The sequence below is a fragment of the Paramisgurnus dabryanus genome, chromosome 9 (genome assembly GCF_030506205.2).
Source record: "Paramisgurnus dabryanus chromosome 9, PD_genome_1.1, whole genome shotgun sequence".
Classification (NCBI taxonomy): domain Eukaryota; kingdom Metazoa; phylum Chordata; class Actinopteri; order Cypriniformes; family Cobitidae; genus Paramisgurnus; species Paramisgurnus dabryanus.
Genome location: NC_133345.1, coordinates 23662230 through 23680333, shown reverse-complemented (window position 1 = coordinate 23680333; position 18104 = coordinate 23662230). Strand labels below are relative to the sequence as shown.

Sequence of the window (18104 nt, the reverse complement as noted above, 5' to 3'; positions counted from 1 at the left end):
GATGGAGCCCTACAGGCTGTCAATGCTCTCAATTTACTTTATTACTTCTAATGTAATGTTTTATATACACTGTTGTCCTGAGTCTGCGTGCCATTGCGACATAATTTACAGTAAAGGCCAGCACTGCAGTTCAGTCTTTGCTGCCAATGCTGCCTTTCCATTTGGATATTCAATTGCAATCAGTTGTGAAGGCCAGAGTTGCTTTAAATGCTTACTGTGACTCTTTCTGCCAATCGGTGCAAATTTAGTGCACCTAGTTTTAGCATGCCTTTTGTGAAGAAGTATAGGACTGGATGTTGACTCTTATGATGCCTCGGTGTGGGATTTTAGATTATACTCCAAATAAGTACATTTTACTTTGTGTGTGTGTGTGTGTGTGTGTGTGTGTGTGTTTACACCATTAACATAGCCATCATCACACATTAATGATCTTAAACAATTGAGAGTGTATGAGAAAATTGCAAAAATTGGTGGTTCAGACAGCAGCTCTGTTAGATGTTTGATTACAAAAGCAGTCAAAATGTCACCAGATCAATGTGTGCCGGCTCCTCTGATATCAATACTATTAAAAGCTTTTTAAATTTAACCTGTCATACTGTAGGTTTAACAGTACCCACATTGTATCTTGTGCACATACTGGTTTTCAGGCAATTTGTTGATGTGTTTATTTACAGTAGCTTTGTGAATCTTTCAACAGTGGCACCTCTTGATCATATGTTCTGTTTAAAGGTATTGAGCTGAAGTGAAAGAGTTTCTTAAACAAGAGAACCTTTATAAATATTCATGCGTAAGATCCTCATCAAAGCCCTGATGTGCTTTTATCTGCATTTCCTACTTCGGTATTTTATTTTTTGTTGTTTCCTGTCTCACTTTCTCTGTTTCTCACTCACCTATTGCAGGTGTATGAACGTGGAACTAACGTTGAACAATTTGTGACCCGCTTCCTGCTGAAGGAATCGGCCAATCAGATTCAGTCTCTACTGAGCTCTGTAGAGAGTGCTGTGGATGCCATCGATGAGCAACATTCATCAGTGGGGTGAGGACTGTTGAGCATTTTTCTTGTGATAGATGACTTTATCTCAGTACTCAGAGAATGACCTGTGATGGCCAAAAGTATGTGAAATGTCTATCTAGGGTACAGTTATATCCATAACTTTAGTATGTAGCAGATGCTTTAGTAATTAAAGTCCCCAACATTTTACTTATTGCACAATTTAGATATATAAGCATGAAAACAGAGCAGAGTTTTTAACTCAGCCCTACACAGAATGCAAAATGCAACCTCTGCTATAGTTGCTAGATAGTTGAGCTTCTCACTACACATTTAAAATGATTTACTCACGGAAAGTTGTTATTATGATTTATTATTAAAACTTTTGATTACCAAATTCAGTAAAAGGACAATTATTACGGAAAAAAACCTATGATTTCAGTTTAAACATTGTGCTTTGTTTCTTGACCTTGTTCTCTATTTTTTGACCTAGATCCTACCCCAGTAAAACCAGCCCACGTGTCCCAGATAGACGCTATGATACCCCGGTGCCAGATTATCCTCCCAACAACAGAGTCAGCGTGAAGGAGAGCATGAGGAACATCAATACAGGTGCAGGTGAGATCATCACTATTCTTATCATCAGACTCCTGCTGTTTCAAAAGTCTATTTTAAAGTGTGCATCACTAAGGCCTGTTCAATTCTGTGTGAAGAGCACTTGAACTGAGTAGCCTGTATGGTGCTACTTTATTTTTAATGGAAACGTTACCTGGTTAACAGAGCAGTACGAGTCAATTCTAGAGCTATTAAAATTCCCCTGACACATAACATTTTTAATGTCAGGGGAGTTTCATATGTTTTTATTTTATAACTTAACTCTTTTCCGCCAGCGTTTAAAAAAAAGTTGACAGCCGGCGCTAGCATTTTTCATGATTTTCACAAAAGTTTAAAGCGTAACTAAACCCCTGGTCAGAGCCTGACTCCACCCACTGGCAATATTTGAAAAACGCAAAAAAGTGGGCAGATCCCAACGGAGATAGAGGGGATGAACTAAGCTCGTATCAAGTGTGTGGTGAGATCATAACAAGGGCGTGGTGAGCTTGAACCTGCTTACGTCACGAGTCATTTTTTGGACCCAACATCCAATAGGAAAATTCAACTGCAGTAGCCACCGTTCAACCTGAAGAGGGCAGCACTCAGACGTTTTTACACCATATATTGTAGTATTAAAACACTTTATATCCAAATGTCAAAAAACGGACTAAAATCAATGAACAGCACTAATAAAGCACCATTCTTACAGATCATTAACTAAAAAAAGTTGGTTAAGGGTTTAGTTAAAAAAAACTGTTTCATCCTACCTTCATTAGTTCTCTTTTTATCACCTCTCAAATATGGGTAGGTTTCTTCAAAAACACCCAATTTTGAGCAAAATGCTGAGATAATTCCATTTTTGTGAAGGAATTTTGATAGAGATCAGATGCAGAGCGATCCTTTAAATATACACGGAGCTCTTTCACGTGAGGCGCTACTTCCGGGTTGTATAAGTTGCACCACCTAGTGGATAATAACAGTATTGCAAAGAGTTAAAGGGACACTCCACTTTTTAAAAAAATATGCTCATTTTCCAGTTACCCTAAAGTTAAACATTAGATTTTTACAGTTTTGGAATCCATTCAGTCGATCACAGGGTCTGCCGGTACCACTTTTAGCATAGCTAAGCATAATCCATTGAATATGATTAGACCATTAGCATCGCGCTCAAAAATAACCAAAGAGTTTCGATATTTTTTTCTATTTAAACCTTGACTCTTCTGTAGTTACATCGTGTACTTAGACTGACGGAAAATTAAAAGTTGCAATTTTCTGGGAAGATATGGCTAGGAACCCTCTTTCTGGCATAACATGTATTGATGATACGCAGCGCCTGAAAATAGTCCCCTTGGTAACTTTCAATAGCAGGGGACTATTTTCAGGCACTGTGTAATAACATTGCGCCTCCTGCAGCCATGTTACGGCAGCAAAGTCCTTGATAATTACCCCAGAATGAGAGTATAGTTCCTAGCCATATCTGCCTAGAATATCAAAACTTTTAATTTTCCGGGGGTCTTCGTACACGATGTAACTACAAAAGAGTCAAGTTTTAAATAGGAAAAATATTGAAACTCTTTGGTTATTTCTTTAGTGCGATGCTAATGGTCTAATCAGATTCAATGGATTGTGCTAAACTATGCTAAAAGTGATAGCGCCAGACCCGGAGATCAGCTAAATGGATTCCAAAACGTTAAAAATCTAATGTTTAAATTAGGGAGCTGGAAAATGAGCATAAAAGTGGGGTGTCCCTTTAAATTTATAATACACATAATTTCAACATGACGTGATATAATAAGATAACGTTATTGCCGTATAAAGTTACTGGAGAGGTTCCACAATTCTATTGAAATTTGACTTAAAAGAAAAGAAACATATCTTTTCTTTTTTGAAAATAACTTTTTTGTTCTCTTTTTTTACATCTGTACTGCAGGTATTGCTGACCTTTGTACGATAATTTGTGAAGTTATGAATCTGTAGGTTAATTTGGGTACTAGCATCTACTAAAGACTACATGTGAATATAACTTTAAGTGTGTATTAAAACAGTAGATGTGAATAATATTGTCATAAACAGCAGTCCATATACTCTAATTAGTGTTGTCATAGTGACACATACTGTAGCATCTTGAATCTTATCTATTCATATATTGCATGAAAACATAGACTTTGTTTTAAAATAAAACATGATAAAAAGTATATTTTCAACATTGTACTTTTTTTAAAAAAAAACATCTCATGTACTTACTTGATAGAGAACCACTGCTGTAAAATCATCATGCTTCAAAATTAATGCAGTACACATCTGTCTGTGAGAGCTGAGCCAGCTGTGATAAAGAGAGACTTTTTGAACAAGGTGTGATGAAATAGTTGAGATAAACATCAAAATTAGTTTCCTGCCTCAAATCCCTCAAATCCGCTTTCCTAGCAACCTATAATTTATTTCCTAATTGATATCATCTCAGTCAGTCAGGCACAAAGAAACGGGATCTTCACGGAGGTGCGGTGGCTGTTCCTCAGCCACAAACTGTGTGAATGAAAGATTGCCTTCACTTGTATTTCTCCTGCCAGAAAGATTAGCACATAGATGAGAAACAAACAGTGTTTTCAGAACTGTTTTAACGGGGGTTATTAAAGCACTTGTTTAATGGTCTGTTTGATCAATACCAAATTACTTCCATTCTTCTTGTTTTTACCTTACAAACATCGCATAAATCAATGTGGTACAGATCTCCTTTGTTGCTGAGATTTGGTGGCCGGCTGCATTATCTTACCCGGCATCTTCATTTTGTTCATAAGTGAAGTTAAACTCTTTTTGTGGGGTTTCTGCATCATCGTACTCCTCATTTCCATTATTATTAATGGTTTAGGACTGAACTACAGTCATTTATGGAACCATCCTAAAGATGCACAAAAAAACACAGAGCTGTTTATGGGCCAAAACATCAACATGCACCGCTAGCTCATGACAGCCTTGTGTGCATGATGTAACTAGAAAAATGTGTGAGCTTTTAATGAGGAAAGGGTACTGTAGGAAAAAGGTCTCCCTTTAACCATTCCTGAGCTTCATTAAGGAGTTAAAGCGCTATACTGCAGATATGGTTAAAACAAATTAAAGGAATAGTTTACCTGAGAAGAAAACTTTATTTACTTTTTACTCTTTTATAATAGTTTTAAAAAAGAACAAAAAAATCAAGTAATCATATTTTAAAAAAGTGCTTTTATTTTGAGGCATAGCTTAGGAGACGCTATTTGACATTTCAACACACAGTATAGAAGCTCTCACAGATATGCAGAAGCATTATTGATGGTAATTAATATAGATCTCATTCACTTTTATTGTCAAGTCAACCTGTCCAATGAGTGACATAGCAGTGATGAATCAAAAAGGCCTGTTTTATGGACGAGATTTAAACGCTAGCACTAGTTTTAAATTTTCCCTAGGCAAAGATAAAGCAGACTCGGCACACAATAAAACCGCTATACGACATGTCAAGACTGGAGAGTTCTGCGTACATGCTATATTTTATGAGCACCGGTACGAGAATTGATCAATACTTCTGCTTTAGACTTGGCACTTTTTCACATCAGTCAATCGTTGGCTTTTTTCAAATTGCTTCTCTCACACTTGTTTTTTTTTTTCTCTTTTTCTGTCTATGTTGCACAAACACACATGCTTAATGCTATATGAACTCCAATATTAAAATATTATAATACAGAATTTAATATTAAATATGTACTTATATTTTTTTCTTTAAGACTACAATGAAATTCTTACAAAATAATTAACAAAAGTATGCTTATAGATTTGAAAAGATATAGTAAAACATTTGGACTTATTTCATGTTGGCATGACATTAATTGGACAATTCAACCCAATTTTGTCCTAACTGGAGCCTGAAAACTCTTACCAAGTCATTTGTCATGGTTGATACATCTAAGATAGTTACTGCAACATAAAATTATATAAAATGTCAAAAAAATAAAAGACTCTGTGGCATAATCTGAAAGTGCTCATCTGTAAAAGTGTAATGTAAGAGATAATTTACAGCCAGCTGGTTATTGTCGCAGAATAAAGGGATTGAATGGAGATTTGTTTGCAATCACAACCGACTGAGTGTACATTATCTTGCATTATAAAACTGTTAGTTCCAATCCTTGATTCTGATTGGTCAATAGCGGTTCTTTATTCACAACAAAACACGGCTAAGAGTAAGACCACTTCACCCAACGGTTTTATTGATCACTGCTCCCTTAGCAACACCCTTAGCAACCACATGTATCAGTTTGAGAACGGTTTGTTGCTTTTATCTGAGCTTTGATGCATATTACACATTGGAACTTTGTTATTAACAGTCAGGGACTACTTTTTTCTAGCGGAAGGAATGCGTTTATTGATTTAACTTCATGAAAGTTGCACTAATAAATTTTTGTTATTTAATATTGTCTGGTTACCGTTTTATATATATTCTCTTTTTTACATGTACTGCAGCCGTTACTTATTCAGGAAACAGCACAGGCTCTCGTACCTTATTGCTTACTTATATCATGGGGCTAATGAATGCTTTATTCTGATTGGTTGAGAAATTTTTCATGGATGTTGATTATTTTTTTGTAAAACGCACACCTAACCTGTCAAATGTCTTAAAATAACAACCAGAGCAGTGTCTTAGCAGTTTTTAGCAGAATAATTGACTTTTGCATTACCACCTTGAGTGTATATTATTTTTGAATTTTTTAACGGCCTGTCAATTATTCCTCACTTATTACACGGCCACTTGGCACACAAGTACATAAATGGACCCAAAATATTGATCTGATTTTTTTATTAGCTAATTTACTAGGAAAAATGTTTCCTAACAAGAAGCATTCAAATGTTCAAACAAGACAAACATGCATTTGGTTTAAAGTACAAAAAAACTGATATTATTGATGCATGTTTATTAGGGGTGCACTGAAAAATCTGCCGATGATGCTTGCTATGCTTCTCAATGAATTACGGTGAAATGCCGCTACATCCAGAAGCCGGAGGGCGCTCTTGTGCAGAAACTCAATATGCGCTGCAGACGAAGAACCTTTATGCAGCTCCTGGATGGCTTAAGCATATGTTTATATCACAGTTCTTCAAACCTTTTCAGGTATTTTAAAGAATATTTATAATGATTATGTTTGACGAGGGTTGCTTTTTCAAATGCATGTTATCAAAAGCAGTAGTACATAAAATAGCTGTGCATAATATAGTCTGTGCGATTCAGAATGATTATCGGCCAGTTATTATAAGTGTATATCGGCAGTTATCATTGCATCCCTAATATTTATATTTGAATTTAAGTATTAAACTGCACCTGTCAAGATGACTCACAGATTAGGCTGTGTTATTAGTTTCAGGGGTTGTTACTGGGAATAACAACGCTTCGAATGTTGTCACTGCTCAATCAGAATCAAACATTTAGAGCTCTGTGTAATAATGAAGTAATATCATTATGAGAATCATGCTGTTATGTCTTTATCATCATGCTGCAAATTACAGTACAGTTTTACAAAAAAAACAGAGAACATTTTGGATTAAATGAAACTGGCTTAGGTCCAAACATACCTTAACAAAATAAGACTGAATTTGTTGTAGACCATCTCTCTAAATAAAATATGGTTTCAGTTCCTGTTCACTCAGTCCCCTCATCGCTATGGTAACAGTTTATGCCTTCCAAAGTGTGTCTCCTCCACATTATTCAGACCTCATCAACACAAAGGGAATGTTAGAGTCTAATTGGTTTGGCATCTCAAGTGGGACTGATTTCATAGGCAGAAAAACCTTTTGCCTCATGAATAGGATCTGTAGTTGCATAAAAGAAAAAAAAAGGGTGGAAATAAATTTAAACGCTCTTTAATTTTGGTTTACAGCAAAACACAATATTCTTATACTGAATTATGTTCCCCTAATGATCACAGATCAATGTGTAGCCGATCAATACAACGAATGCATCTTGGTAATAATGTCTGAACGTTTGAGTCGCTCTGTTTCATTGCCATGACGGCCACCCTGAGATGAGATTTAAGTGCCTGGTAGAGTTAAACCTCATTGAACCTATCTGCAAATTATACAGTGTTTTTCTCTCTATCTCTCTGTCTCTCAGGAGCTGTGGAGGTGAGAAAAGAAGGACTTGAGGCACAGATCAACCGACTGGCTGAGCTGATTGGACGTCTGGAGAACAAGGTAAGAGTTCATCTTATAGTTTCCAGAGGTGGAATACAGCAAGAAGTTCAAAATCCAGTATAATCCAGTGAACCATACTCAATGCGTCCCATCTTAATAAACAGATGACCACAAATAGAAGCACATTGGCTTAGTGGGTAGCAGAAAAGTTCCCAGTTTGAGCCTCGGCAGAGTTGGGACGTCTTTCTGTTTGAAGTTTGCATGTTCTCCCTCTGTCTACATGGATTTACTCTGGTTTCCTCCCACAGTCCAAAAAACATGTAGGTTAATTGAGAGATGCCAAATATAGAATTATAGTATGTAGATTACCAGTTCTTGCCATGAATATAGATACTGGAATAGTGTTAGGAAATAAACAAATACCAATATGAACTTTGGACAAAAAGCTTATGCCTCTTTATTTCACTACAGATATTGAAACATAAAACTATTGGTTAACAGGGCTGGGTACCGAACGTCGATACTTTTATGGTATTGAACAAAAAACTCCGATACTTTGAGTATCGAAAATTTATTTATCTTTCGGTGACAATTTTCAAAAAAAAAGCCAAGCGGCTGTGTCTGTGTGAGCCTGTTCTTGCGTTTAAGGACCTAAAGCACCTGTGATTGGCTGTCCACCACCATGTAACGGGGGGATTTCTAAAGATACTCGCAATCACCCAACACAAGTGTAGAAAGGACGCAATATGAGAAATATACAGAAAGGCTTTGTGATAGTCTAACCAATTGAGTGAGCGCATGTATGGCCGTGCTGTCTCCGTGAAAGGCACGTTAACCAAACGCCGCTTTTCCTAAAGTGGCGAGGGGTTTCAATTTAAAGCATGCACGCAGCCCGTGTCTCTCAATGCTTCTTACTTGCGTCTCCCACAACTTATGAAATACTCGCGCCTGTATCTCCGCATCGCAAGACTTCATGCCCTCATCTCCCAAAATGAACGATGCGTTTAAACCTATTTTTTACAGTCTATGGTTTAAACTTGACGCACATGGCAGCCCAACACTGCTTACAAACCTGGCTCGTTTAAAAAAAAAACTAAAATCCGTTTAACTGGTTTGCTAATTTCACTTGAATGAAATGACATTGAACGCATTTTCTACTCATTTTAAAAATCCCAAATGTATTTAATATATTGATAATTATGAAGTTGAGTACAGTTCTTTGTTTAAAAAAACAAACATGCATACAAATCATACAAAGTTGCAGCTATAATGAACCCACAAATACTGTTAGTCCAAGCTAAAGACCATTTTACATTTCATAAAATAAAGCAGTGTTAATTATATTCTTCATTTCTTTATTTTTGTTTCCTTATTTTCATAAAAAAAAACTGATAAGTGTGTCTGCTGGCGCACCCCTATCCAAAAAGCACAACCGGTTTTATTAATAATGTTACCCTGAGTGAGAAGTGTTACCAGAATTTGTTTTAATTAAGCTGAAAAATAAAAGTTTTGCGTTTAATGTATTTTTGTTGATGTTTAAATGGATTTTAAAACATATGGTATCGGAAAAAAGTATCGTTAGGAACCGTTATTGAAACTGAAGTATCGAAATTGGCACCGGATCGAAAGATTTTAAACAATACCCAGCCCTATTGGTTAAGGAGCTGTTTTTCATCTTCTCCAGCTTTGTGTTTTCTGTTACTCTTGCACATGCACACACTTTAGAATAATTACACACATTTATATGTAAAGGACTGAGATGAGAGTCAGATCGCGTTTACAAACCCACTAATCTGTTTTTCCTAAAGTTATTACTTCTACTGCCCTGAGTGGAGAGCAGGGGGGGGACAAGAGGTAAATAACATGGTAAAACAAACGTAAGCAATTTAACAAATCAGACAACCAAACGTTTGTTAGTAAAATACATAGTTTTACTCTGACTATACTTACTTATGGCTTATGTAACGTTTTTTTTGGTCTCACTTTTCCTCCCCTTTATTGGTGCATGTTTTTGTTGTTGACTTCAAAGACTGTAAAATAAATCAAATTCAGAAGATACTGTATAGCCAGATTAGATAAACGTCAAACGTTTGTTCAATAGGATTTTATTCATCTTATCTTGTCAGTCATGTTGTACACTGAAAAAAATTGCACTTACTTTTTGAAGTATAATCAACTTGGATATACAAGTCATTTCAAGTCATTCTTTATCTTGACAAGTGATGATTTGCTGTAACTTATAAAATAAAGTTAACATAATACATTTATTATATAAGTTACAGCAACACATCAATAGTCAAGTAGAAAAAATCAAAGTTGTACTTTTAGATTATAAACAACTGCTTATTCCACTGAAATTTCTTTTAGGAACCCCCCCCCCCATCTCCTCATTTCCACTTTCTCTTAACATTTTACTTATTACCACAATAATATAATAATACTGTATATCTTAATGAAATAGTCCCAAAGTTCAGGGTCTGGCAGGGTTTAAGCACCCAAGCCAAATTCTGTGTTTCATGCCTTTAAAAAAACAACAACAACACACCACATCTGCTTACCCTCTCACGCGGCAAATTTATATCACCCAGACCACTTGCAAAGTGCAATCTGGGTTGAAGCAGAACCAGTTAAGAGTTTCTTTTTTAAACTATAACCATTGTGGACTTATAGAGTCGGTTAATCTTTGAGGCTTTGGCAAGTGTTTCTTTGGCAGTTTTTATTGCAGCAGCTACGATTAGCCAAATCAACCAACTGGTTGAGGCATAAAGAGGAGGTTATGACACATAGGGGATGAGTGAAAGGATATCTGGGTTTAGCAGCTGCACTCTTGTGGCACTCTGAGAGGTTTTGGTGTCGGATCCAAGCACAGATTTACATTTAATACGAGAACATGCACTTGCAATTACCGTACAACTCTGAAGAGAAATAAGCTGTAGAGCTTTAAATAGAGAAGATCAGTTCTTTGCTTAGAGGTTCATTAGTGTTCAACCTAAACAATGCTTTTGACTTAACCTTACTGTTGTAGAGTCATTTGAACTTTTCATCCGTACGATACTTTACCCAATATATCGGATCAAAATTAGCTTGTGAAAACATTATGCATACTTTCAGAAGACATTTAGATGCTTCTAGACACACTTTAGTCTTCGTTCAAGCCTTCCAGGATCTCAAATTGGTGTTTTCTAGTTACCAAGTCAAACTTCACTCACTGTACTGTAATATTTCCCATGGTCAATCAATAAAAGCAGTACACCTGGGTTAGCACAGGACTCCTGTGAACATCCATCCTCAGAACTTTCCCTTTACTGTATAAAATTTTTTCAAATCTATTCTGTTGTTTTTAGATAGGGCAGTGTGACTTAGGTGACTGTCTTTGGCTCAGAGTTGAAACAGTCATCAGAGGTCTCTTGTTGTCTTCATAATGGCCCCCCAACCCTCCGCTCCTGCTGCTCTAAGCAACGCATCATTTCCTTTTCTATCCAGTTGTGGAATCTTGATAGGCTCCAATCATTGTAGAGACTAATGCCGGTTCTCCGCTCTGCATCTCCGATAAGGTGCTGAGTGTCATTCTTGATATCCTTTTTGATGGATAAACCTCCATTGCGTTCCTCAGCGAGAGAAACAGCTGCATGAATGTGTGCGATCATTACCGGCCATTATGTATTCTGTCATTCCATTATGGAATGAGGAATTTTACCCACCATCACCATCAGTATTCAGTTCATGTTGAAAAAATTATCTAGAGAAACTATTAGCTTTTAGTACACATCATGTAAAGACTGTTTGTATCTTAAGTGAAGAGTATTATAAAAAAAGGTTTAAACATTTTTCATTTATTCATCATATTCAAATTTGTGTGACTTCCTATTTTCTGATCTAATAATCTTTTGGCCAAATGTTTGCTATTCTCATAACATACAATAAAACAGTGGAGACAGGAGTGAAGTGGCATCGTATGAGAAAAATTAAAAGGCTCCAAATTATTTTCTCTTCTGCCTCATTTGTAAAGTGTGGACATTCTGCTGTGAAGATGTGAACATATCTTATGACAGATATTCGTGGTCACTTTTTGACATTTTGTGCATCATTACCAAAGACTCAGCTTCCAGCTTTTACACAAGATAAGGGTAATGCAACTTGCAGTATTTCTTACCCTTCAAAATGATAAATGCTTGTTGAAAAAAAATCTCTTGGTTCAGTTAGGTCTATTTTGGCACTTTCCCTTTCTTTCTGTGTTTTAGTCTGCAAGACAATGCACAATGAATAGTTAAAATAGTTTGGTGGTAATAGGCCATATTAGGCATAATTAATTAAGCAAACTGTCTGTTATCTCCCTGTATAAACAAATGCAGTATATAATTGTTTGTTTGTGATGATATACACTGTTTAGTTTATTAAGTAATTTCCATCTTACTGTTATAAAATTTAAGTTGCTTATTTTGTCAAAAAATAATTGCAGTTACGAACACTTTGATATAATTAAATAATTTCATTAGCATTAACATCTGTCTGAGAGGGTTAAAGGATTACTCTGCTTTCTTAAAAGAAAAATCCAGATAATTTACTCATCCTCATGTCATCCAAAATGTTGATGTCTTCCTTTGTTCAGTCGAGAAGAAATAAAGTTTTTTAATAAAAACATTCCATGATTTTTCTTTCAATTTAGACTTAATAAGACCCCAACACTTTACAGTTTAAATGTAGTTTAAAAGTGCTGTTTCATTGCAGCTTCAAATGGCTCTAAACGATCCCAAACGAGGCATAAGGGTCTTATCAAGCAAAATGATTTTCATTTTCGTGAAGAAAACTAAAAAATATGTACTTTTAAACCACAACTTGCACTATCCGTTCGACGCACCAGCGCGACCTCACGTAATGCATCATGACATCGAAAGGTCCCGGGTTGCATATGTGAAACGCACATTGCGGACCATTTTATACAATTAACTAACATAAAGACATTAATTAATACATTCCACATACAACAACATCAGAACGGTCCTCTTCTCCACAACTGTAAACACTGGGGCGGTTTTTCGCATACGTCATGCTTGACCTTTCCACGCATTACGTGAGGTCGCACTGGCACATGCAAGACGAGAAGTTTAAAAGTACTTTTTTTTGCTGAAAATCATTTCCCTAGGTAAGACCCTTATGCCTCGTTTGGGATCGTTTAGAGCCCTTTGAAGCTGCATTGAAACTGCAATTTTAAACTGCATTTAAACTGTAAAGTGTTGGGGTCCAATAAAGTCTATTAATCATAAATCATAAAATGTTTTTCTTAAAAAACTTAATTTCTTCTCAACTGAATAAAGAAAAACAACATCATTTGAGAAAAAATGGGGGTGAGTAAATTATTAGGATTTGTTTTTAAGAGTTATCCTTTAAGTCTAGAGTAAAGTTGTTGTTTTTTTACATGTACGCTAATGTACACGCGCATTCGAACGCACAGCCTTGCAAAGTATAGTTTATTTGACTCATACGTGTACACAGTCATTCGACGCATGCGCATTGCGACAAAATGCAACGCAACACCTGGACTACATACTACAAGTATGGTCCATTTTTACCCATACGCGAGGTCCACGCACAGTGTGTGTGAGGCAATTTTCATCATCAGAAGAGCGTGCGAGCGTACTGTATGCACATGCCGAATTTTTAAAACATAGCAGGTGTGTGCTTTGCAAAGCTGTGCATTCGTCCGTTTACGTACACTTGCATACACATAAAAACAGACTATAAAAAGTAGTCCAGCCTTAAAAAGTAAGTGCGGTTACACAAATCTGGCGGTGCGCATGCAGTGTGAGCATACTATTCTGATGACGCGCAATGTATACGGATCATAACTGAACTATACTTTTAGCGTTAAGCCTGGATTATATGTACACGAACATACACAGACATTCAAACGCACACCCTCGCAAAGCATAGTTTATTTGACGCATGTACATACTACATTCTTCTGTACGCGCGGTTACAAAAATCTAGCGGTGCACGTACAGTGTAAAATTTGCTTCACTGTTGTTCGCAGACCCTCGCGTATGCGTAAAAACTGGGCTATACTTCTAGCTTTAGGGTTAGTTAATGTATAGAGAGTTATGTAGATGTTGATAATAATTAAGTGAGAGAACTTAATTTCTACACATTTTCTATCCTTACCTCCTGTTATATTGAAGACCAGGCAGGTGTGCTTTGGTGTCTCATCTGTGTGTCAGCTCACTTAATTGAATGTTTGCGGTTCGACAGCAGCAGTCAGGGGCAGATGAGGGGGAATGTAAATTCACTAGTGGCTTTTCTGTTCTGGTTTGTGTTGCAGACAGTTTGGTTTGACCTACATCAGCGACTAACAGACACTGATGGCACAACTAGCGCAGTAAGTACTAAAGCATGTCTTATACCAAAAAGCATGCAGCAAATAAATGAAACTCTCAGACAATGCATGACCAAAATCACCTTTTCCCTACATGTAAAAAGACAGTTAGTTCACGATAACCAATGAATGTTCTTTAGTACTCTATGGAGCTACTCATGCTGTATCATTACGGTTTTAAGATGTTCACACCTGCAGAACCGCTGCCATCTGTTTCTCAGTATTAAGGAACATTTGTTTGCATATCAGCACCGGCTCCATGTGTTCAATAGGACCTCATAGAGGCATTCTGGCTTCTCAAAGATAAGCAGTATCACAACATGCCAGGCCACAGATCAGTTCAGGTCTGGTGATACACAGCAGAAATATCATATACAGTTTTGGTCAGTTAAAATAGAAAAAATGTAAACAGTCATAAACTTATAGCATTAGTTATTTTGCAAATAATAGATCTTTACCAAAATGAACCCTGTCTGTATTGGTTCAACTGAGCTGTTGACCGTGTTAAGTGTAGTGCACAGATTCTCATCAAATTTCCTTTCATCTTGTCACTGGAGGGATCACAGTAAATTGAATCATTCCCTTATCATCTATTACTCCTTGTCAAATTTCAAGACAAAACAAGGATTAAACAAGTTCCACCCAACACCTTCACTGTGTGCCTTCATGAGATTGTATTTGATGGGTAACCCAGAGGAGGTTTTTAGATTTAGTTCATCACACCTGCAATGATAACAATCTCACACAGTGCATAAGAAATTATTATGCAAAACAGAAAAGAATGGATTGTGCCATTTGATGCAATTCAAGATAATTGTGTTGCCTGTAGATTGTTATTGCATTCTGTCATCTTCACAAATGCAACGCTAATACAGATTAGTGAACATGTTTATGTAAATAAAAAAATAACAAATATAAAGTACCATATCATAGTTTGCATCCACACACTGATATAGTTACAACACGGTCTATGTGTTATTGCATTGGACACATTATATGGCCCTGTAATGTTTATTTTTCCATATTACTGTATGTCTATGAATGCACTTACTGTATTAGCATATACTTATTACTACTACTTGTAAATCCCTATAATACAAACTACATACAAACTATACATTTTTAATGAGTTTGCAGTTACCACAGATGTCAGTGATTATAAAAACAAAATGTTTAAGCATTACTTAAGCACAAAATACACAGCTTTAGAAAATGCATAGGCTGTTTGAAGTCCAACAGATCGCTGATGGATAGGAAAGTCAAGACGCTGCAGTCTTCTCTCTTATCTTTCATCTACACACACTGGACTTATGACTGATCAGTCCAGCATCTCTGTGCATCTGTTAGCTCAGCAGTTTACTTCATTGGCAGCATTCACCGACTTAAATAGTCTCTCACACCACCCGCAGTGCTTGCCTCAAATGGCATATAGAGGAATATAAATCAGCTGTCTGCTGACAAAACCACTGAACGAAGAACGAGTCATTTGAAGAGGTTATACAACTACATATCTGAAAGCCTTTTGTGCTCATTTAGAGAGAATTATCATGGGACGGATGCTGACAGAGAGAGAGAGATGCAAGCTGCTTTTATCTGCAGTATACTCCTGTTTATGATGTCTTTTAGGCATACTGTAGTGCTTTAATCTAGAATTAACAATGCAGCTAATTTACAGAGATGATAAAGTTCAGGGGGGGTGTGGGGTGGGGGGGGGTGAATATGCAACGAGTAAATGTTTTCGGAAAAAGAAAAACAGGGGCTGAAAGATTGCAATTGCAATGAAATGGGACGGTGTTCCCCAGTTTCCATGGTAACGGAGAAATTTCTCAAACCCTATTAAGGTCCCTACCGCTTTTACAGGCTCATACTGTACCTTAGACTTACTCCTCACATGAACAGGAAAAAAATGTACTGTATATGTATGTATGTGTTCATGGGTGAAATATTAAAAAGTCTTTTAAAGTAAAAACAGACATTCTGGAGTGGTACCGTTTGAAACATAGATCATCTTTTATTTTCAATATAAAAATCATCATAAATATCTGTGATAGGTCCCTTACTTACTGTATATAGCATCGCGCATGTGTGTGGGTGTGTGTGCGCGCGCATGTGTGTGTTTCCCAGTCTGATGCATAATGTAGAAGTGAAGCAGTTTCACTCTGCATGTGGTTTTTTTAGGGTTCATTAGTTTAGCTTCCCTTCTGAGCTTCATTGAAACACAGAGGATTCCAATTCTACCTGAACTTCAACTGAAAGACATTGTAATAAAACTGAGAAGTATTATAAAAATAAATTAAACTGGTTCACATCAAAACGGTAAAAATATGGAATTTAATAAGACAGTAAGTTCACACAGCCCAGAGACGCTTTAACAGTTAATCTCTGGGTCACATTTGCTCGGTTTTATAAATTGAATCCACTGCATTGGGTCTCAAGGAAGCCATCTTAGTCGCGTCCGCATTCAGGAGAGAGTATTAGCGTAGTGTACGCACTTTTCTTAGTGACGTATGACAAATTCGGAGGGCGGGGGCACAGAGCAGCAGCAGAGTAATCTCCGTAGGCTGCGTAAGCTCTCATCCTGAATGCGGACGCGACTAAGATGGCGGCGCTACCGGCAGGTATTTATTTTCGTTAATAAAGTTTTAAATATGGATATTTCTACAACAACACCGCGCGGATTACCCTCAGAAGACCTTTGTTTATCATCCTGGAGCCGTTTGGATTTATTTTGTGAAGGATGGACGCTCTTTATTTGGACTTGAAGGTCGTGGACTATGGGTGGACCCCGTAACATTACATTTAATCAACTGAAAGATCTAAAACATTTTATAAAATATCCGAAAATGTGTTTGTCTGAAAAACGATGGACATATGCAACTCGGACAGCTTGGGGGTGAGTAAATCATGGGTTTAATATCATTTTTGGCCGAACCATCCCTTTAAGACTAACAAGAGACATTAGGGCATTCAGCTGCATTGCAGCATGTTGTCAAATCATTATACAAGGAATGTCCGCTCTTTAGAACAGGTCTCCAATGAAGATGAATGGGACTGATAATTATTAAGTTTTGTGTAGGTCGGGTAATGTAGTGTTTCTGATTACATTCAGTGTGATGTAGTTGGGTGGCATGGTATTAGTTGACTTTACTTGAAAAAATTTAGGTAACTTGTTGCATTTAAAAAAATTAAGTAAGCAATTTCCATACTGTTACATATCCTCTGGTACGTAAGGTTGCTGCATGTGTACTAAAGGATACCTCATAGTATTTTTTAAGCAACAGGTTTCCTCATTTTTTAAAAATAAAGTCAACTAATCATTTTTAGAGTGTAGGTTCAGTGTTTATTATTAGGCTCCCTAGTGCCCCGGTTTTTGGATAGCGGTAATGTTGTCAAATCAGAGTGCCTGTTGGTTTTGGTTAGTTTCATCTTATGGCGCTTTTCCATTGCATAGTACCCCACGGTTTAGTTTAGTTTGGGTCGGGTCACCTCACCTCACTTTTGGCGCTTTTCCATTGCATAGTACCCCACGGTTTAGTTTAGTTTGGGTCGGGTCAGCTCACCTCACTTTGGCGTGGTTAGCTTTTCCATCGAGTTTAGTATCACTTCGGAGTGGGAGGGATTATAGGCGTGTCGTTATATTTACGCTGCCTACTGCTGTGACATCATACACGTGAGAGCGTTGTTGTACATTCCCATTCATTCATTTATTTCTCAGTCTGCCACAAAATTAAAATTGGCCACCACAAATAGATGTTTGCACATCGCGTTTATAACTACCTCTGTCTCACATGACAGTTTCTGTTCAAACACCCGACCCGTGGCGTCAGTCGACGGCGCTCCGCTGAGCCTCATTCAAGTTGCATTTAAGCATATATAATGCGGACGTGCACGTCGCGAATGTGCCGCCACAAACTGCAAGTCTGGAAAAAACTGTTATGGTGTCCCGGATTCTCAACCTGCGGATGTTTTTCATCGCTAAAAGGGTGTTTGGAAACTTAT

At 37.0% G+C, this 18104-nt stretch overlaps 1 protein-coding gene across 4 annotated transcripts in view; it reads left to right on the top strand.

Moving 5' to 3' along the window:
- The window catches only part of necab2 (N-terminal EF-hand calcium binding protein 2), a 107729-nt gene that overhangs the window by 79520 nt on the left and 10105 nt on the right, over positions 1–18104 (top strand). The window contains exons 6-9 of one of the 4 annotated variants that reach the window (XM_065279047.2): positions 900–1036; positions 1485–1603; positions 7716–7795; positions 14052–14108. In XM_065279047.2, coding sequence (XP_065135119.2) covers positions 900–1036; positions 1485–1603; positions 7716–7795; positions 14052–14108 — 393 coding nt within the window. Of the gene's footprint in view, positions 1–899; positions 1037–1484; positions 1610–7715; positions 7796–14051; positions 14109–18104 lie in introns of all 4 variants that reach the window. The other 3 variants (XM_065279046.2, XM_073815747.1, XM_065279048.2) reach the window with 3 other exon arrangements.